This window comes from Rutilus rutilus, assembly GCF_951802725.1.
Source record: "Rutilus rutilus genome assembly, chromosome: 9".
Taxonomy (NCBI): Eukaryota; Metazoa; Chordata; class Actinopteri; order Cypriniformes; family Leuciscidae; genus Rutilus; species Rutilus rutilus.
The window spans coordinates 17,337,109-17,360,211 of NC_140223.1; the positions used below are offsets into that span (position 1 = coordinate 17,337,109).

General features: G+C 38.7%; 1 protein-coding gene across 1 annotated transcript; it reads left to right on the forward strand.

Moving 5' to 3' along the window:
• The first annotated feature begins 946 nt into the window (after positions 1-946).
• supt5h (SPT5 homolog, DSIF elongation factor subunit) lies at positions 947-23,006 on the forward strand. Its single transcript, XM_084418991.1, has 30 exons — positions 947-1,067; positions 1,527-1,659; positions 2,985-3,129; positions 3,244-3,309; positions 4,259-4,270; positions 5,512-5,581; positions 5,667-5,735; positions 5,896-5,961; positions 6,067-6,097; positions 6,188-6,256; positions 6,504-6,755; positions 6,902-6,991; positions 7,341-7,411; positions 7,481-7,586; positions 7,679-7,772; positions 10,593-10,729; positions 11,340-11,495; positions 11,604-11,750; positions 12,989-13,135; positions 13,224-13,349; positions 13,435-13,519; positions 13,748-13,861; positions 14,004-14,106; positions 15,051-15,178; positions 15,258-15,363; positions 15,447-15,605; positions 15,683-15,851; positions 21,423-21,626; positions 21,932-22,027; positions 22,642-23,006. The coding sequence occupies exons 2-30, from the start codon at positions 1,570-1,572 to the stop codon at positions 22,780-22,782; spliced, it is 3,249 nt and encodes a 1,082-aa protein (XP_084275117.1). The 5' UTR covers positions 947-1,067; positions 1,527-1,569; the 3' UTR covers positions 22,783-23,006.
• Positions 23,007-23,103: the final 97 nt, after the last annotated feature.

Here is a 23,103-nt window from a genome sequence, read left to right on the forward strand (position 1 = left end):
TGGTTTATTTGATGATCAGCAGTTCGACCATGATGTTCGCATATAGAAAAAGCAGCACACATGCATAATGCAACCCGGAATATGCAGAACATCTGCAGCCACCACAAACATAAAAATACTATGATTCATGCCCACCAGCAAAACTTTATAAAGTTGCTGCAATCTGAAAAGTTTCATTTAGGCTACTACAATTTGACCTTAACAGATCTATAACTTTGCAGAGAACAAAACTACATAACTTTAAATATATTTCAATACATGGTTAAGAGTCCCACATACATGTTGACTGATTGCTAGCAACACAGCATTCTACTTCATGACATTTGGCAGCCTTCAAGAATTTCAGGGACATGGCTGACATGGCATAACTGGTTTAATTTTCCTTGCTTTTATTTTGTGATTATTTGAATTCCTTTCTGCTAAGCACTTTGAATTGCCACAGTGTAATGTGCAATATAAATAAACTTGCCTTGTCTTGCTTTGACATATTTTGACATACTTTCCTCCAAAAAATTTTTTTTTGTAGCCTATCGCTAACAAAAGAGATACAAAAAAATGGCATTTCCTAAAACCAGTAACCATGTTTGTTTTGTTTTTGCAGAAATTAGGAAAAATCATGTGGTAACAGCCAGGTTTGCATTGAAAAGTGTTCTATAGTATTTATTTAATTTTCTTACAATACGGAATTGTGCGAAGTAGTAGTAAAGTAGTAAAAATAACTTGAGAGTGCACGACATCACATGCAGAGAGAGGGCTGATATGCATGTGAGTGCAGAGTTTTTAGTTTTGTTTTTGGTTTGTTTTTTTGTACCTATCTTTGTTGGCTATAAAATATGTTATCAGGAGGAAAACTCACGTTTAAACAGGCACTGATTGTTAATCAGCAACTAAATACAGGGTGAAGTTCTTGCACCACAACCTTTGCGTGCAGCAACATGGCTTTCCTCCCAAGCACGAGAGGGCGCCGTGCAGCTCGCGCTCTGCGTGTTGCTTGCGGAAGTTTAAGGAAAGAAAACAACATTGGCCCTCGCTACCTGATAGAAGCAAAACCAGACAGCTGTTTAAGGGTAAGAAGACTTTTTACTCGTTTTTAATAATATGTTTAGCGGTATATGGGGTTTGTGATGAATTAAGACATGACTGTCGCAATTAAACGACGGAGTTTTATTTGTAAAATAAGGTGTAGGTTATCCAGCTCATGTGCTAATACCTTATCGGCTGGATTTAGCAGCATTAGCTAGAGCACATCACATCACCGTAAACAAATAAAATGCAAGAAAACCGGACCAAGTTAGATAGACTATTAATCTGTATCTGTAGTTTTAAACATGCAAGTCGTGTTATGCATACGCCAGTAAAGAGCTAACATACTGTGTTTAATCAAATCGCAGCGTAAACGTCATGACTCGCATCATTCGCTTTGTGCACACTCTTCTAGCATACAAGTGTGATGATCGAATCTTCCATTTATTTGTCTTTATTATTTATTAATCGCATTTTACGTGTACTTTATGTGGTTTATCCAGTAGTATTCCCGCCTGGATAACACGGAAAGAAAAAAACAAAGAGATGTCCGACAGCGAAGACAGTGATTTCTCCGATAATCAGAGTGCTGGGAGCAGCGAGGCTGAGGAGGCTGAGGAGGTGGAAGAGAATGAGGTGAGGCAAACAGCTCCTCCTTCAATGTGTTTATCATAAAACAGCTGGAAGTCTGTATGGTAGCCAGAACCGTGCTTTACCACTGATCTTCAAAAAATACATATATAAATAAATAAAAATACACACATACATGTATAAGCAAAGGGATGGCAGACTCTGGTGACATTATCCAATCTTACTCCCTCGACGTGACAGTCCCACTTTCTAGTAACGTTAGGCTACTTAAGTAAACACAACTCCAGCACTTCAAAGCTCAAAAGTCTGAATATGATCCAATTTGAATGTTATTTTTAATGTGATGTCCAAAAAAAATTTTCTGTTCATCTTTCAAAGCGTGTCCTCATTTGTAAAACTTTGTAAAACCGGTCCTCATTTGTAAAAAAGTTTCACAATGCAGGAAAAATCTAAAAAGATGTTAAATTACCACTATAGCCAGCAGAATAGTGACCAGCTTTTTTTGTACTGATGTAGCAAAAGTTACAAAGTCTCGTGAAAAACCAAAACTTTTCTCCAAATTGCGGATGAAATTAGAGAGTGAGTAAAGAGCGCTTCCTTTATAATCACTGAAGCTGTCAGTCAGTTCAGCGAAAACTCCCGTTTTAATCAATGAATCTGCGCAATGAATCTTTTAAGTTGTCGCTGTGTCTCCGCTTTGTTGTTGTGAGGATTTGTGCATGTGCAGAACTTAGTAAACTTGCTATATATAAACTCATTCAGCGTTTTGAGAGATATTGAGCAGATTCTCACTATTGGTAACTTAAACACCTCTGATTGGACATTATTTTTTAATCAAAAATCCCTGTGATTGACTTGCTACAATACTCAACGCTGCACAATCATGTTGTAAATGGACACTTTGGCAGCGCCGCTGAACTCGCGTGACATGAAAATAACAACCAGATCGCTTTAATTTACTTACTTTTCTGTTTTATTTAACAATACAAATTATGTTAGACATGCATAGCAATTTAACTCTGTTTATCCTGCAATGAAAATATATTACTTGCATTGACCTGACCAGCCAGCGAAGGTATGGTAGCAGCCATACCCTGCCATACCCAATTGACGCCTCTGGTATGTATGTGTATGTGTGTATTTGTAGTCTTTTGTAATGTATAATGTTTGTAATGTTTATTCCAAGTCTATTTGCTTATTTTTTCCAACTCTTCCAAGTTTATTGGTAAATAGTCTTAGCCAGATGGCACTGCATAAAGTCTCGTCCATTTTGAAGCTTATTTTATCCAATAACTGCGAGTACGGATCTAGATTTGCCTGTACCACGGTCAAAAGCACATCCCTCACATCACAATCTCCCTCACAATCAGGGCAGTATAACTGGCAGTGACAAGGCTGCTGAGGAGGAGGGAGAAGATTTGGAGGATGAGGAGGAATATGATGAAGAGGAAGAAGAGGATGAGGACCGGCCCAGGAAAAAACCTCGGCATGGTGGCTTCATCTTGGACGAAGCAGGTTCGAAAACCCTCTCACCAACATATATTTCTTATATTAAACTAATTGAACATATTTGGCCTTTTTTGCATACCTGAAAAGTATATGTATAAAAATGTATCTCTGTTTAACTAGATGTTGATGATGAGTACGATGATGAAGATCCATGGGAGGATGGTGCTGAAGACATTTTAGAAAAAGGTGTGACATTTTTAATTATATCTGCATGTTTTGCTGAAATGACTGAATTAGTTATATACATTTACTGCTTATTTTATAGCTGATGTAATGTTTCCCGTACATATGCCTAATATAAACTTGCAGGTGGAGTTAAAATCTCTGTTGGTATTGTGTTGCCAATATGTGCTGTATGCTTTATATTATATCCATAGCTTAAAAAATTACGAAATAACAACGGGCTGTACATTAAATGTTGTATAAACTGATGCCGGTAATTTGAATGTATTTCTTGCTCTCATTGATTCTTTATTTCTTGTGCATGCCTCCTTCAGTTAACGGTAAACCAACTCCAGATTTCTCTGTTTTTTCTGTCTAATTGAATGATTAATTTCAAATCATTTTCACATTCGGTAAAATCCATTCCCATAATCTGCACCCCTCTAACATCTGTTTGTGACGTCTAAAGCTGTTTGGCAAATGTTTAATTTGTTTACATTTCTAAACAAGGAGCATGGATGGCAAATACATTTTTTGCTGTACATTTTTTTTGCATCATCAACATATTCAGTAAGGGTAAAGTTAATAAAGGCGATCATTATAAAATACACCATTCATTAAACAGGGGACTGTATAGTGGGGACTGACTGAGTTCTGAAAGGGAACCATATATGGTCATTTGCCTGAAACTGCTCCTTTGAACAAAAAAACCCAATACCTTATTTTGATTGTATTCAATTGTGCTTATTGTATTGCATAAGCTAACAATGACATGACATCATTATCACGTAGTTTCCATCTTTAAAAATATATATCGTATGTCTATGCCTGCCCATCAGTGGTAATTTCCATTTTTTTTTTATTTCTGTTTACCTGGTCCTGTTTATGCCCTTGCCTGAAATTGCTGTGTACACATGACTTTGTATTATGGCTCATGTTCCTCCCTTCCTCCCTCAACACTGGATTTGATCAGAAGAGGCTGAAGGTATGTGCATAAATCTTCTGGTTTGCATGGATATTCACTTTTATTATGCATCAACCATGTGTTCAATAGCTGTGTTTATATGCACTGCTTTAGGTGAATCTGAATAAGTTCAGTCCATTGCAGATTCTGAATGCACACTACCATTCAAGTCACTGTGGTCAGTAAGGTTTTAGCAATGATGCATTAAATTGATTTAAAAGTGATAGTAAATGCATTTATATTACAAATAAATAAATGCATAAATGCTGTTCTTTTGAACTTACTATTAATCAAATATTCATTAAAATAGGCATCACAGTTTCCATGAAAATAATAAGCAGCACAACTATTTAATGAGATAAGAAACGTTTTCTTGAGCAACAAATCAGCATATTAGAATGATTTCTGAAGGATCATGTGACACTGAAGACTGGAGTAATGATTCTGAAAATTCAGCATCACAGAAATAACATTTTCAAATATATTCACATAAAAGAGATTTTAAATTGTAATAATATTTCACCATATTACTGTTTTTACTTTAATTTTATCTACTAAATGCAACCTTGGTGAGAATAAGAGACTTCTTTCGAAAACATTAAATAATCTCACGACCCCAAACTTTTGAATGGTATTGTACTTTTTATGACATTTTCTTGCAAACAATATGTTTCTAAAAATGTTCTATTAAAGGGATAGTTCACTCAAAAATGAAAATTCTGTCCTCATTTACTCAACCTCAAGTTGTTCCAAACCTGTATGAATTTCTTTCTTCTGTTGAACACAAAAGAAGAGATTTTGAAGAATGTCTGTAACCAAACAGATGACGGGCCCTATTGACTTCCATAGTAATTTACTATTTACACACTATGGAAGTCAATGGGGCTCATCGACTATTTGGTTACCCATATTCTTCAAAATATATTATTTTGTGTTCAGCAGAAGAAAGAAATTCATACAGGTTTGGAACAACTTGAGGGTGAGTAAATGATGACAGAATTGTTTTGGGGTGAAGTAGTAATTTTTGGGTGAACTAACCCTTTAAGTTCTGCACCACCTCTTTCAATTGATTAGAAATTTTACTTGGATCGAGATGAATTGGTGTATTCAGCTTGAGGCACTAGTAGTTAAATTATTAATGGATTATTACACTGCATATAAACATAGCTACTAGCAGTTTTTGAATTTTCAAAAAAAAATTCTAGCCACAATATATTTTTTCTTTTTGCCATTTAGTTGCTTATTCTGTTTTCATCCGTTAGTGTCCAACATTGACCAAACAGTCTTAGATGAGGATCACTCTGGTTCAAGGAGGTTGCAGAATCTCTGGAGGTGTGACAACTGCACTAAACACACTTTTGCGTGGCTGAATCTAAAGAATGGAGGTCATTTTAAATAACTGGCTGTTTCTCAATAGGGATTCCCGTGAGGAAGCTCTGGGGGAGTATTACATGAGGAAATATGCCAAGTCCTCAGGAGGCGAGCAGTAAGTCAACAAGAGTTCATCCGTACTCAGTGCGTGGTACTTTAGTGAAACGCATGACTGACTTCAGCACTTGCCAGTTTTGCAATTAAAGGAATGTTGCTTAACCTCATGAACCTTTTTGCTTTGAGCTAAATATTTCTTGTTCTGTTGTTTACTTCAGTTTCTATGGCGGCTCTGAAGATCTTTCTGATGACATCACCCAGCAGCAGTTGCTTCCTGGGGTCAAGTATGAAAAAAAAAAAAATCCATTTATTGATCATTAGATGTGCTGAATTAAATCTATATACATATAAGACCACTGGGCTTGTGTTAAGAGATTGTTCTCTTGCAGGGATCCTAATTTGTGGACCGTTAAGTGTAAGGTTAGTTCTGGACATATCTAACAAATGGCTTACGGGTGCTATGATGAGGCTGCAGTATGTGCACTGTTTAATTCTTTTGTTTCTCTGTAGATTGGAGAGGAGAGAGCTACTGCCATCGCCTTGATGCGAAAATTCATTGCTTATCAGTGCACCGACACGGTAGGTTTTCCATAGGCGCGGAACTTTATGAACATAAACTTAGGTGCATTGTGTAAAACCTTTCCTTGCACCTTGATGGTTTTCTTAAACTAGATTTCTCTGTCAATATTTTTTTTTTTTTTTTTTTTTTTTTTTTAATTGTAGGCCAAGAGAGAAGAAAACTGCAGTGCACACAGTACATTTAGCATAACAATGTTTGCTTGAAGGTGTGTCGTACTAAAATGTTGTGCTTTGTTTCTCTGCACAGCCACTTCAAATCAAATCAGTGGTGGCCCCTGAGCATGTCAAAGGTTATATCTATGTGGAGGCGTACAAGCAGACCCACGTCAAGGCTGCCATTGAGGGTGTTGGAAACCTGCGCATGGGCTTTTGGAATCAGCAGATGGTGCCCATTAAAGAGATGACTGATGTGCTGAAAGTGGTTAAGGAAGTGACTAACCTTAAACCCAAATCTTGGGTTCGTCTAAAGAGAGGCCTTTATAAAGATGACATTGCCCAGGTGGGTACACCATAACACTTGGCTACATGGTCATTAAGAAACAACAGTGTTTTTTTGGTTCAGTTGAATTTCATTTTTAGGTTTTCACTACGGCTCTGTGCCAGGAGAACGTTTTATGTATGTATCTAATAATTTGCCTTTGTCAGGTGGACTACGTTGAACCGAGCCAGAATACGATCTCACTGAAAATGATTCCTCGTATTGATTTGGATCGCATCAAAGCGAGGATGAGTATGGTGGGTTATGTCATCACAGTGTATTTATACTACTATAAATATATATCAATGTTTTCAACATTGATAAAAATAAATGTTTCTTGAGCACCAAATCAGCATATTAGAATGATTTCTGAATTATCACGTGACACTGGAGTAATGACTGCTGAAAATTCAGCTTTGCCATTACAGGAATAAATTACATTTTAAAATATTATAATAGAATTATAATATTACTGTTTTTACTGTACTTTGATCAAATAAATGCAGCTTTGGTGAGCATTAGAGACATTCAAAAACGTTTTAAAGGTAGTGTATATCCACTGTGACATTTTAGTGACCTGATCTGACATTATTGGTCATTTCACAGAAAGACTGGTTTGCAAAGAGAAAGAAGTTTAAGAGGCCACCTCAGAGGCTATTTGATGCTGAAAAGATCAGGTAAGTCTCTCATAATCACAACCCACTGAAACATGTCAGCCACACTGACACACGTGCTCTGCTCCACAGGTCTCTTGGCGGTGAGGTCAGTCATGACGGTGACTTCATGATATTTGAAGCCAATCGCTACAGCCGCAAAGGCTTCCTGTTCAAAAGCTTTGCCATGTCAGCTGTGGTAAGAGCTTTCACGCTCATTCTAGTTCTGGATGTCTTGTCTAATCGCTCCTTATTGGTACACTGGTTCAACCCATGTCTCTTTTTGCACAGATCACAGATGGGGTCAAACCCACTCTGTCAGAGCTGGAGAAGTTTGAGGACCAGCCAGAGGGTATTGATCTTGAAGTAGTCACAGAAACAACAGGTAGACAACCAGACAACTGTAGATCTCTGCAACCGTGCAATAAAAAAATGATTGCATGGAAAATGCGCATATACTGTGTAAATGTATGTATGTGTGTATCTCACAAAAGTGAGTACACCCCTCACATTTCAGCAAACATTTTAGTATATTTTCTCAAGTGACAATACTATACTACAATGTGCTGCTTGTATAGCAGTATATATTTACTGTCCTCTGAAAAAAACAGACCATAGAAATTTGTGTATCTTTTATTAGAGCAGTTAAAATTTGTGCTTTGAGTACAATTCTCTCATACTGACCACTGGATGTTCAACATGGCACCTCATGGCAAAGAACTCTCTAGGATTTGAGAATTAGAATTGTTGCTCTCCACAAAGATGCCCTAGGCTATAAGAAAATTGGTAACACCCTGAAACTGAGTTACAGTACAGGCCAGGGTCATACAGAGGTTTTACAAGACGGGTTCCACTCGGAACAGGCCTCGTAAGGGTCAATCAAAGAAGTTTAGTCCTCATGCTGTGCGTCAGGTGCAGAAGCTGGCTTCAAAAAACAGACGCATGAATGCTGCCAGCATTGCTTTAGAGGTTGCAGAAGCGGAAGGCCAGCTTGTCCGTGCTCAGATCATACGTCGCACACTGCAACAAGTCGGTTTGCATGGCCGTCGTCCCAGAAGGACGCCTCTTCTGAAGCTGGCTCACAAGAAAGCCCGCAAACAGTTTGCTGAAAGCAACCTGTCCAAGAGCATGAATTACTGGAACCATGTCCTGTGGCCTGCTGAGACTAAGATAAACTTGTTTGGCTCAGATGGTGTCCAGCATGTGTGGCGACGCCCTGGTAAGGAGTTCTAAGAAAATTGTGTCTTGCCTACAGTCAAGCATGGTGGTGGTAGCATCATGGCCTGGGGCTGCATGAGTGCTGCTGGTACTGGGGAGCTGTGCTTCATTGAGGGAAACATGGATTCCAACATATACTGAGACATTCTGAAGTAGAACATGATGCCCTTCCTTCAGAAACTGAGCAATCGGAGTGATAACGACCCCAAACACACCGCCAAGATGACGACTGCCTTGCTGAGGAAACTGAAGGTGAAGGTGATGGAGTGGCCAAGTATTTCTCCAGGCTGAACCCTATTGAGCACCTGTGGGGCGTCCTCAAGTGGAAGGTGGAGGAGCGTCATGTGTCTAACATCCAGTAGCTCCGTGATGTCATAATGGAGGAGTGGAAGAGGATCCCAGCAACAACCTGTGCAGCTCTGGTGAACTCCATGCCCAGGAGGTTTAAGGCAGTGCTAGATAACAGTGGTGCTCGCACAAAATATTGACACTTTGAACACAGTTTTGACATGTTCATTTAGGGTGTACTCACTTTTGTTGCCAGCTATTTTGACATTAATGGCTGTGTGTTGAGTTATTTTCAGAGGACAGTAAATATATCCTGCTATACAAGCAGCACATTGACTACTCTAAAATATATCCAACTTTCATTTCTATAGTACTGTCCCTTGAGAAGATATACTAAAATGTGAGGGGTGTGTGTATATGTGTGTGTGTTTTTTTAATATATATATATATATATTAGAGATGCACCGATATTGAATTTGTCTGCCGATGCTGGTACCGAAAACAGATGTCTCCCAAATAATGCTGCAAACTATACAGAGAACCCTCTCATTTGGTACACTATAAATATAGGTTGCATTTAACAACAGAGGTATTATATTAAAATGCTATTTATTTTCAGATATAATACACTCAAATAAAAACTAAAATGTTTGTATACAACTCAGTTGGTCCTATAAGGTAGTTTTCATAAGCACTTGTTTTCATTGCAAATTTATTCAAACATATATAGTTAACAGTAAATAAGCTCTGTTTTTTTACTGTTGTAAATGCAACATTAAGTGACATTGTTCACAAGCTGTTTTATTGACATCTTTCCACCATTGAAACACTGATTAAGAGATTAAATGAGACATGATATGGATTTTGGTAAGCTGTACTGTATCTTTCAACATACCTTCTGATATTCATGCATGTTTTTCTAGATATAATTTGTATTAAAGTGGAAGAAAAGACTGGCACTCCATGCTGCCGCTTGAGGCGCTACAGCGAGCTGTCATGTTAAGAGCGTCAAAACGCCATTTATTTGAATTTCGTGATAAAATGGACAGAATTTTTTCACAGGACTATTTGACTATTTCACAGGACTAAAGCACAGGATATTTGCGATTTATTGGATGAGAGGCGCGCTACAAATTATGTTTAGTATAGGGAAAAAATTACAGTCCTGGCAACCCTGGCTTGAACTACGGGGGACTCATAGGGTCAAACAGAGCCTGCTTTTTTTAGCTGTTAATGCGTTATTGTCGCATTAACTTGACCTAAATTCAACACGAGAGATTTTCTTCATACACAGTGTGAGTTGCAATCAGACACATTTTTCCGCACCCCTTTAATTGACCAGATATAATCGGCCCTGATTATAGGCTGTTTTTAAACAATCGACTGATGGCTGATAGAAAAATTAATAGCTTTTATCGGCCGATGCATTGGTGCATATCTTACGTGTGTGTGTGTGTATACACAGTGTGTATATGAATGTATTTACATACATATGTACGTGTGTTTATGCATGTTTGTATGTGTGCATATTTCATAATGTTTATACGGTTAAAAAATACATTCATATTTTGACTGTTGTAAATTTTTGACAATGATACTTTTTGTCGTACCGATATACTGAGCTTGTACCTTAGTTCATAAATGTTTGCAAAGTGAATAACAAAGATTGTGTTTTTTTTTTTTTTTTTTTTTTTTACAGGTAAGGAGCGAGAGCACAATCTTCAGGCAGGGGACAATGTGGAGGTGTGTGAGGGAGAGTTGATCAACCTTCAGGGCAAAATTCTGAGTGTGGATGGCAACAAGATCACCATCATGCCCAAGCATGAAGACCTTAAGGTGAGCAAATCAACACAAAGCATTGTCTCTTGGCGTTTGAAGCGTGCAATTTCAGTGTCATTAGAGTCATTAAAAAACTGTGTTGCGAAAGCTTTACATTGTGAGAGTTCAATTTTACTGAAAATCCCTTTCTGCAATGCCTAGAGGTGTTTTGACTGAGCACGATCAGTGGCAGGGTGATTCTACCAAAATGTAAAACTGAACCGCATTATAAGTCATTCCTGCCTGCTGCTATTAGGCTCTTTAATGTGCAATAATTAATAACTGAATCTGATGTCTGATTTATATTTATTTATTTATTCTTATATTTTTTGCCTATGTCCTTAGTATTATTACAATAGGTGATGTATGCTTTAGTTAATTTTGTTTGTGTATTTGTTTTTAATATTATTGTTGTTATTATTATAGGATATAGCATGTTTTTTAGTTAATATATTGTAGAGTATAGAATGCTTTAGTGACAGTTAATGTAGTAAGGTAGATAGATTGATGATGTCTGTGTGTGCGGATTGAATGTGGTTGCTGCTATTGTATCAGATCTAATTTCCCGAGAAGGATTAATAAAGTATCCATCCACCTGCTTCACTTTCTTGTCTTTGTTTTTATTTAGGACCCTCTTGAGTTTCCAGCTCATGAGTTGAGGAAGTACTTCCGTATGGGTGACCATGTGAAGGTTATCGCAGGGCGTTTTGAAGGTGACACGGGCCTCATAGTTCGTGTGGAGGAGAACTTTGTTATTCTGTTCTCGGACCTCACCATGCATGAGGTAGGTTTCGCTTGTGTGCTATGGAATACCCCATTCAGAAAAACACACAATATACAGTTGTCAATGTTGTGTGTTCTTTGTCTGATGTGATGTCTCTTTTTGCTCCAGTTGAAGGTCTTGCCCCGGGACTTGCAGCTGTGCTCCGAGACTGCATCAGGTGTGGATGCAGGAGGCCAGCATGAGTGGGGAGAGCTGGTACAGTTAGACCCCCAAACTGTAGGTGTCATTGTCAGGCTGGAGAGAGAGACCTTCCAGGTAAAGTCCAGGAGAAACAGACGAGTTCAAGTGTAACGTAAGCAAAAATCCAGTTGGATACTTGCTGGATTTGATTCTTCACAGCAATAGCACACTTTTCACCATAGTTCCTTTAAGGCCAGTCAGTTCACTCTGTGACCATCTTGGCAACGTCGCTAAGCGGCCGCATTGTAGTTTAATGCTGTGTACACTCCAAAAGATTTTTTACATCTTATAAGATTTTCAAAATGTGATAGACCACAAGAATGAGGACAAAAAATCCTAGATTTAACCGTTTTGCTCCTATAGTGTGTGGTGTGCCATGATGTGACAAAGACGGCACACCACACACGGACAGATTTTCAGAGACCAGAGACTTGACTGTGAACACAGGAGATCTCGCGAGACTTCAGAATAAGCATGGCGGATGATATTCAGGAAGAAATTGCGATGATAGTGTTTGGAATGATTTTTACAGATTTCACAGTGTTTTTTTTTTTTTTTTTTTGCTGTCCACATCAATTTCACTTTGTGCTGCACCATGACTGCATTTGTTATGCTTCCGTCTTCCATTATCTCGCTTTCTGATTGGATATTGTTTAGTTTCACGTGATAATCTCCAGAGCGTGCGTGCGTTTGTCCTCAGGGTTCCCACCTACACATCAGGATTTCTGATCGTAAATATTTGACATGTTGAATATTTACGATTCGAGATCGGGGCGCCTCTGACATTCTTCAGAGCAGGTTCGGACACTCTTAACACACCTCACACTTTTCTCTTATCAGGAAAATCTGATAAGATAATCCTGTAGAACCATCAAGATAATCGAGACAAAGATATGATTGTCGGAAGGGGGAAAATCGGCCCAAAATCAGCCCGATTATCTTTTGGTGTGTACCCAGCATAAGTATAGCCCAGAAGCTTGTAATTAAATAACATGTCAAGTCAGCATTTACATCTGTCAACAGTTATATCAGGGATCAGCATAAGGGTTGAGCTGTTTGGTCATGTTTGTGTGTGCACTGGAAGTAATTCCAATGTTTCCACACTGCTTTTACATATGCCTGCTTTGAGAAAATCATTATTGCTTCTCCACAACCTTATTTACTCTATCCAGCTAAATAGTTTAACTTTGCCACACTAGTGTTCAAATGTTTGATAATTTTTTTTTTTTAAATGTTTTTGCCAAAAAGTATCTTATGCTCAACAAGTGTGCATTTATTTGATAACATTTTCTTTCACAATGATTTGCTTTTAGGTTCTGAACATGCACGGGAAAGTTTTAACCGTACGACACCAGGCAGTGAACAGACGGAAGGACAACCGCTTTGCTGTCGCTCTCGACTCTGAGCAAAACAACATCCATGTGAAGGATATTGTGAAAGTCATCGATGGACCTCATTCGGTACCTACCAGAGACCTGGGACAAAGGTTTTTGACATTTACTGTGTAACTGAAAGGAAGTTAATATTCTCATTTATGTAATCTGTCAGGGCCGGGAAGGTGAAATTCGCCACATCTTCAGAGGCTTTGCTTTTCTTCACTGCAAGAAGCTGGTTGAAAATGGAGGCATGTTTGTCTGTAAGGCACGTCACCTCGTTCTGGCGGGTGGCTCAAAGGTAGGTCTGTTCTACACCTGTGGACTAATCTTATGTTTTTCCCAACTTCCCTATCCTAAACAGTCTTTGTCCTTTGTTCCCAAAGCCCAGAGATGTGACCAATTTTACAGTGGGGGGCTTTGCTCCTATGAGTCCACGCATAAGCAGTCCAATGCACCCCGGCGGAGGTGGTAAGCGTGTTTATTTAACTAACAGAGTTGTGCCACATAGTGGTTGAAGTTTGGGGTTTTTAATAAAAAGTTTGCATGTTCAAATACTGCAAGAGGTTTTTTATTATGCTTTTAAACACTTGCAAATGCCAACATCTTGATTGCCTTTTGAGCAATTTGAATCTTGATACAAGCTTCTCTTATGTTTTTAACTGGGCATTATCTGTTGTGTTCTGGTCTTCCCTCCAGGTCAGCAGCAGAGAGGTGGAGGAGGAGGAGGTGGTGGCATGGGTCGGGGCCGTGGACGACGAGACAATGATCTGATTGGGCAGACTGTCCGTATATCCCAGGGACCATACAAAGGTTGAATTATTTGAAACCAACTCTATTTGCTTTGGTTTGGTATTTTGTTATAGAATGCCATGAAATGTATACATGGTACGTGTGACTTAAGTGCCATATGCCATAGCCACAAGTTTTTAAACACCTTTATTCAATTCCACAGGCTACATTGGAGTTGTGAAGGATGCCACAGAATCAACCGCTAGGGTAGAGCTCCACTCAACTTGCCAGACTATTTCTGTGGACCGGCAGCGTCTTACAACTGTGTATGTTATCAGTTATCTGCAGTTTTTAACAAAAATCTCTTCTTTTACATTTGTTTATTCCATATTTATGACACAGCTTCAAGCTACCATTAATAGTAAATTACTCTCAGCTCTGCTTAACACATTTACACTACACGGATCTACCAGGGTGCACGGGGTGGCAACTGCCACCCTAAGAAAAAGCATTGCCACCCCAGATTTTTCCCAGTATAAAATGTAAATGTAAGCAGTGCATGGACCCTGATGATTGCCGCTTGAAGCTATATTTTATATTTAGTTATAGCATAATGTAGTATAGATGATTAGAATGCTTATTTGCTTTAGTGTTGCCACCCTTTAAATAATTTTTTTTGATCCGCCCGTTTCCCACACAGAAAACATAAATAAAAATGGCATGGATCTGCAACAGGTTTTTTTTTTTTTTCTTTCTTCAGTTCTGCCTCATTTCACTGCAGACGGGTTTGTGTTTATCTGACATGTTTTTTTGGATTTCTTGTCAGCCGGTACACTAGTGCAGTGAACAGTGACTGAGAGTTCATGCCCAACTGTAGGAGTTCTCTGAAAGCACAGGGATAGATAAAGCTGGAGCAAATGTTTTATATTGAATACCTCAGAGATTCCTGAGTAGATTTTAGTGTGTTGATATCTGTTAATCTACACTACCATTTAAACATTTAAAAAAAACAAAAAGATGCTCTCATATTCACCAAGGCTGCATTAACTTGATCAAAAATACAGTAATATAACAGTAATATTGATAAATATAATTATTGAAAAAAGTTTTTCCTATTTTAATACATTTAATACATTTAATTCCTTTCATGGCAAAGCTGTCAATTTTGATCAATTATTTAGCAATTTGCTGAATAAAAGTATTAATATTCTTCTGTGAACTTTGTTCCCCTGAATATTCTGTCTCAATCTTTTTGCTCTCTTTGAACCAGGGGTGGTAAAGAAAGACAAGGAAAGTCATCCACCCATTTACGAACCCCAATGTATGGTTTCCAGACGCCCATTTATGGAACTGCCTCACGTACTCCCATGTATGGTAGCCAGACACCCCTCCATGATGGTAAGAAACAATATATTTTTATAGACCTTGATGTTCTGCAACACTTTTAGTTTTTTTAAAAGTCTTTCATTGCTCACAGGAAGCCGTACTCCTCACTATGGCTCTCAGACTCCTCTGCATGATGGCAGCAGGACGCCAGGTCAGAGCGGCGCATGGGACCCCAACAATCCAAACACACCATCACGGTAAGAAGCAGAGTGAGACGATCAGTGCAAACAAACAATTTCACATACATACCAACTTCAACTAATTTTCCCTCTGTTTTCAGGCCCGATGACGAATATGAGTTTGCCTATGATGACGAGCCCTCTCCGTCTCCTCAAGGCTATGGTGGTACGCCCAACCCTCAGACTCCTGGCTACCCAGAAGTGCCCTCTCCACAGGTCAACCCTCAGTATAACCCTCAGACTCCTGGGACTCCTGCCATGTAAGAGTTCATTCAGATGCTCAGATGCTTGTGATCTGGCTCAAACATCTTAAACTGAGTTTGTTTTTGCACTGTAGGTACAACACCGACCAGTTCTCCCCGTATGCAGCGCCCTCCCCACAGGGGTCCTACCAGCCCAGCCCCAGCCCTCAGAGTTACCACCAAGTAGCCCCAAGCCCAGTGGGATACCAAAACACGCACTCGCCCGCCAGTTACCACCCCACCCCATCACCAATGGCCTACCAGGTAATGTTTTGGCAGCTAAAAAAGGAAGTAGTTGATTTACACTAAATGCACTGAAATATTTTCAGGGCTCCAGATTGGGACCCAAATGGTCGACATATGCGACCATTTTTTGAGAATGTGCGAGTTAAAATTTTACGTGGTCACGCACTTAATCGGTGTCTGCCTACCTGCACTTTCATTAGAAATGTATCTAATCTGTCACGTATTATCGACTAGGTGAAATCAGCTATTCTCCTGTAGTAGACGGTTACAATAGAACGTCAAGAAGTAGCAGTTAAACTACCGTTTCACATTGCAAGAGTGTGCAGCGCGTATTTTTTTCGGCATGCATGTTAACCAATGATTGCATTCACACCGGGAGGAGCGTCGTGCTATATTTGCTGCACTGCTCACACTCAATTAAAGTGAAAGCACACTTTTGATGGGCAAAATAAATATTGTAACGTCTGAAGAACGACAGACAAGGGAAGCTCAGTTCCTGAACTTTTAATCGGAACGCAAGAACAACTATAGAGCTGGTAAGTCCCGCCCCTTCCGCTAACCCCGCTGGACCTCTAGGTTGAAAAATCGTCAATGCAAGTGAATGGGAGAAAAGAATTATTTTCTGGTCCCGTTTGAATTGTGCCATGAATGTGAACATATGTTGTCTGTGAATTTTTTATATAATCTTTCATGTTACGAGTTTGACAGTATATGGTATGATTCTTCGGCTAGCAGTTGTGGAAAAGACATAACGAGAAAGACTACATGTCGCCTATGTGACGTCACCCCATAAAGTTGACTTACCCGTGGTTTTCGCCAACCTCAACGATTTTGTCCTCTCCCTGAAAGAAGGCGGTGAAGTGCACCAAAGACACAGTCATGTTTAGCGGGATCTGTGAGCTAGTGTCCGTGTGTGAATGGTGGTGACATTTTAAACGCGTCGAAAGTAGCGAAGAGTTGTAGTCCACAAAGTGCTCTCACACAAAGTCTAACCGTATCAAACTTCTACCCGCTAAATTGTAGCATTCTTCACACGAAAGATTATATAAAAAATTCACAGACAACATATGTTCACCTTCATGGCACAATTCAGGCGGGACCAGAAAATAATTATTTTCTCCCATTCACTTGCATTGACGATTTTTCAACCTGCGGGGTTAGCGAAGGGGGCGGGACTTACCAGCTCTATACACAAAATGCACCAGCCTAACAGCTCGTTTCACTTTACCCGGCCTTTTCCGAACCATGTTAACCCTATAACTGCCAGTGCAAAATAAAACAGCAATTTCACAATTATAAAGAGTCTGTGCGCTACAATTTGATTTCCCACAAAAAAAATTCTCTTTAAATTTACCCATTTAAACTTGTTTTTAATTCAGTTTTGGTGAAAGTATGGTGTATTATAAAAAACTGAAGTAAACTAGCTAGAAAACATGACATATAAACTTTTTTTTTAGTTGTTATGTAATAAACAGACAGGTAGCCTATATAAGCTCTAGCACTACCCAAATCAAACCCGAGTGTGCTTTTTTTTCTTTTTTCTTTTTTTTTTTATCTGCAGAGTTTGCCGTCTTGTAAACATATTGAAGTATGACTGAAACGACATGATCTGAGCAGTTAGCTTGGTTGTGTTTGTTGTTCACCATTTACATGCGAATGTTACACCTCTCCATGTTAACAAACTTTCAAGACTATCATGTTTATAAAAACAACAGTGTGAATTCTTGCGCGCGTCTGCAGCTTCAGTGACGATGTAGTTGTGAAACGGCTGAAATTCGCACATGCGCAACAGTACGCCGTTGTATCAGCAGTCCCTATTATCAGTCATTTACACAGGATTTTTTTTCTGGTACGAAATTTGATAGCACGAGGTCTCATGCCACTGTCAGTCTTTTTACATCAGTGCAAAATTAGGATATGCAGAGTAAGACAACTGTTCATCGGCATGCACTGATTAATTCTATGTTGTACCAAAAAAAAAAAAAGGGATTGTGTCCAAATCATGTGCTGGTGTGACCAACTGAGAAAGTTAGTCTCAGTTGGAAAAGTTAGTCTGGAGTCCAGATTATTTTTATTTTTTACCGTATCACTGAAACCAAATTAAAGTTTTAATTTAGCCAAAAACTGAAAATGTTTATTTAAAGCTGCAGTCGGCAAGTCTGGCAGATTGAGTGGACTTAGCCAAAATTTTGAATGTTTACAACTCTCATGCCCCTCCCCCACTACCAACGAGCACCCGCCCATCGTCAGTGCGTGTGTACCTGATTTTCTGTGAACGCGCGTCTCTTCAGCATTGATCAACACCATGGACTCGGAGGTAGGCTGCCCTGGCTAATCTATCCATAGATAGCAATAACCGAGGAATTGGAAGCTTGTTAGTAGATTTTCTCTCCGCCATCACGCTTCGTACAATCTTCAGGCGAACTTCAGGCGTGTCGTGTGCATCTGCGCGAGGGAGAGGGAATCTGACGCGTGTGCACGACCTGTGATTGACAGTCAGATCTCACACCCCCCTGCGCTGATTGGACCCGATGAGACGGGAGCGGTGGGTTTTTGCAAAACAAATAACATGCTCCAGGTGGAGTTAGAAGCTCGGGTTTTTTTCTAAAACCACCTTATTTATGTTGTTCTGTCGGATTATAGTGTCAATTTCACTGAATTTGATAAAAAAAATGTTGCCGACGGCAGCTTTAACAATCAGTTAGTTCAATTTATTTGTATAAATGTTGTATACAAACATTTCAATTGCTGTCATTATACGGTATGAGAGTGGACAAAATAAAAACTATCACTGGCGCCTGCACGGAGTGGATACATCAGATGTGGATTTAAAACCACATCAATAGACAACAAAACTGTGGATCGATACAGCACACCACCGTACGTGTTTTCATATTATAAAGTAACACATTTGTTGACTAGATGTTGCATTAGTAGAGAACCGCAGTATGTTTGCTGTCAAGGCTGAGAGGACGCTAACATTAGTAGTACCTCAAACATTCTCAAAATACATGCAAGTCCTACCCAAATGTTTATTGTGATGATTGTTACCATCTATTTGCAATAGTTTATATCCAGCTGGTCACTTTTATGTATTCGTTAGCCAACAAAGTTGCATATTTAAATGAATGATATGAGAGCAAATTGATATGTAAATGCAGCCGACAGAAACATATAAACACATCAGAAACGCATCTGAATTGTACTGTTATACATATTTTGTTGTTTTGATTAATCAACTGTTCTAAAAAAAAAAAAAGCAAATAAAATGATACAGTATACATACAATATACATGTGTGCAGGGCAGGACTTGGAGGGCTGGGGACCCCTTGGCTTGAGTATAGGTTTGGGCCCTACCTACGCTACAAATGACCTCAACTAGAACATCGTTATGTAGCAGCACAAAGTAATACACAATATGCTTTGACAGACATCCCAAGTCTCCCGCATATTGATAGCGGCTCCCCCTGATGCCAGCATATTAGTTAAAATCTCCCGGAATCTAGAGCGAGCAAGCAAGAGCGTGCATGCGAGACAGAGACTGTTCCAAACCATGTAGCGCGCGCACGGCGGAGAGGGAGCGAGAGACCTTACGTGTGTGTGCCTCATAAAGCGCATGAAAGATAGAGAGCATCCTGATCGGCCTGTTTCAGTAAATCAGCCAATCAATTGTCAGTGTGGGCAGGCTTTTATCTCTTCTCCCGAACCGAATGAATCAGTTCAGTGTATCTAGAAACAGGAGCGCCATGGCAGAGGGAGAATGCCACAAAAAACGAAAGTATAAGACACATTTTACGCCAGACTACACAAAAGTGTACAGTTTGTAACAGTGACTTCAGCATTGCCCATGGCGGGTTAAATGATTGTAAAAGACAAGTTGAGGTGAGTTCAAGTTTCATTTCATGTGCATATTATTCAGGCCTGCTAGTTGCCAAGGCTATATGAAAACAACAAACACCTGATACCTGATCCTGAAACAACTTTGGGATACCTCCCTGAAATGACTTTTTGCAGGTTGGGATGTCTGCTTTGAGAACATACCTAGCCTAGTCAAAGTTTAGATGTGATATTAAATAGTCAATGTAATACAATAAAATAATCTGTCGAGAGCTCAAACCCTGAAATAACACTAAGCAATAAAGAATGGAAGTCGCTACTGCGAAAACAAGTCATAATTGCAAGTTATAAAGTCAGAATTGTGAGTTTATATCGCAATTCTAAATTGCAAAACTCGCAATTGTTAGAAAAAGTCTCAATAATCTTTTTAAATGTTTTATTCTGTGGCGGAAACAAGCTTCCATGATAAAGCAAGAGGTGAACAGTATTTTTCTATTTATTGTTATATCTGTGTCCTCTTATGTTAGATCATTAAATTTAATCAAATTCAATCTGAACGAAAAGTATGTTATAGCTATTACCAGGTCAAATGAAATTTTTTGAAATTTGGATTTACACATGTAGCTTACTGTTTAATGCAGCTCAGATGTGGCAGAAATGGATTTACACAGCAATTATATTTGCATAAATTATGTTAAGAGATCAATGTTTTAAACATACTGTAACATTTTTAATCTAGAAATATTAAATGATTGAAAAAAAAATTTAAATAGGCTACTTTAAAAAAGGACAATGAAACAACAACTGCTAGTAGGTTGCGGCAACTCACTGTCTTGATAAGTGAGTTGTATCCTTCATTCAACTGATTCATTCAAAATACTAATTAATTTAACATGGCAAATGACTGTATTTATGAATGGGTAGCCTAACTGAATCATTTACTCAACCGATTCGTTCAAATACGCAGATTCTTTGAGGAATAAAACACTGTATTGCTCAGAGATGCAGCGGCTCTGCTGTTTGTTCTGTTTTCTTTGTCGGAGCAAAAACAGAATGTGTTGTCTATGAAAGTTACTCAGTAACTTGTTGCTTATTGAACTGTTGTATAAAATCAGTGTCACATTTGCGATCGTGCAGATATTCGGAAAAACAGCACTCTTGCATGCGTGATAACTCCATCGTAGACTTGTGTTCTAAATCAAAAAAAATGTTTTTTTGGATGTCATTTCTGCCCTTCATTGTTATATCATTAATTGCAACATTTATTTAATGCACTATGAACTAACATGATCAAGGTATAATTAATATATTCCTATTTATAGTTAAAAAGTACAATACATTTTCATGGTTGAGTACTTTTTTTTTTTTTTGCAATAAAGTTAGACACTATTTTACTTGTAGTGTTACGTTTGCAAAGCTTTTTGCGATTCTTGGATGGGTTCACGTTTCAACTGACAACAGCACTGACTAAATCTTGTCAAGTTTATAGTTTTACTTGTTACAGCTTATCCATCTTGTGTGCACAAAATAGACACTGACGCAGTCAAAACCGGAGAAAAGCGAATAAAACGTAGCTATTTTGGTCAATGATTTTGGCCGTTCCAAAGCGGCTGAGCCTGGAAACTATTTTTTGTTGCTTCAGCTGAATATTTTCAGTTGATCAGCATTGATCATCAGTTTCAGTGCATCACTAGCTTGGAGCAATAAGGACTCTTTATTTGAATAAATCAGTATTGAATTGTGCTCCTCAGGCCAGTCCGAGTCCCAGTCCGGTAGGGTACAGTCCCATGACTCCTGGAGCTCCATCTCCGGGAGGCTACAACCCTCACACCCCTGGATCTAACATCGACCAGGCCTCCAATGACTGGGTTACCACAGATATCATGGTGCGTGTGAAAGACACATTCCTGGACGCAGGTGTCATCAATCAGACCGGCATCATCCGAAGCGTGACTGTGAGTGAAGGTTTTTTTTTTTTTTTTTTTTGAAAAGTAGAATGCTGAGACTGTTAAAAAGATTCTACAAGCAGAAGCTTGTGGGTTTTGGATTTGCATAATTATCTGTTGCGTTGAGATGCCCAGGGCTGATGTTGGCAATGGAACAGGTGTGTCCATGTTGTGATAAGATTTATTCCCTGTTCAGTTTTATGGTTCTTAACTTGTTTGATTGTTTACTCTTGAACATATTTTGTTCGTGGGAAAAAAAGTGTTTCATTCATGGAAGTTTTTCTTTTTTTTTTTCTTGTTGTTCTTTCACAAAGGGGGGGATGTGCTCTGTTTTCCTGCAAGACAACGAGAAGGTTGTTAGTATTTCAAGTGAACACCTGGAACCTGTTACACCAACCAAAAACAACAAGGTACTGCTGAACTTATGAAACCATTTTCCAATCTACTAAAGGCAAGATAATTATGATCCAGTATATACTTTGTACTGCTTACAAATGAACAAAAACAATGTTAAACATTATGCAACATGCATTTTTATATATATTTTTTTATATATTTTCACTCTGTTCTGTTATGCATTTTATATTTTATTTATACATTTTTAAAGAACTGCAAGACCATAACCATGAAAGTAATTGCTGCAAGAACCAGTGAAGCATATATTCACCTTTTATGCAATCTGAAATCACTCATGAATTAAATCCATGCCACAGACACTGAAGTGAAGAGACTCAACCAGCCCAATTTTTGCTTGATCCATTATCTCTTTTCCTCATCGATGCAGCTATATTGTCAGATAAGGGGTGAGCAGTGAGGAGTTTAGGAAATGAAGCAGAGCCACACAGAATATCACTTACATTGAAGCATGTCGCTCCTCCCACTGAACCGTACATGCTAAATTCACTGGAAACACAGACTTAAGAACCTTGTGATTGTGTGTGTGTGTGTGTGTGTGTCATAATCGTTTGTTGTAACATTTGAAAAAAAAAGGTTTATCTAAAATGAATACATGTGTGCTCTTCAGGTGAAAGTGATTCTGGGAGAGGACAGGGAGGCCACAGGAGTCCTGCTCAGTATTGATGGGGAAGACGGCATTGTTAGAATGGAACTGGATGAGCAACTGAAGATTCTCAATCTCCGCTTTCTTGGAAAATTGGAAGTGTGAAGAAAACCACACATTTAAATATCGAATGCTATTTGAATGCAGATGCTGCAGATTAGTCAGTTTCAGTGAGCTTTTTTTTTTTTTATTGGTCGAAGATTTTAGTGGATAGTCTGTTTTCTGTTTCATCTGTGGTGTAGAAACGTACCTTTTGGCAAATTGATTCCATTTGGCAAATTGATTCCATGTCAAATAAAATGTGAACTGTGAGTTCCTAAATCCATCCATCCTGAGTGTTCGCATGAAATATTTAATAGCTTTTGGCTGTTCATTTTAAATCATTTTACTGCCTGCCAATATTTGGAACATCGACCATAAGAAGGA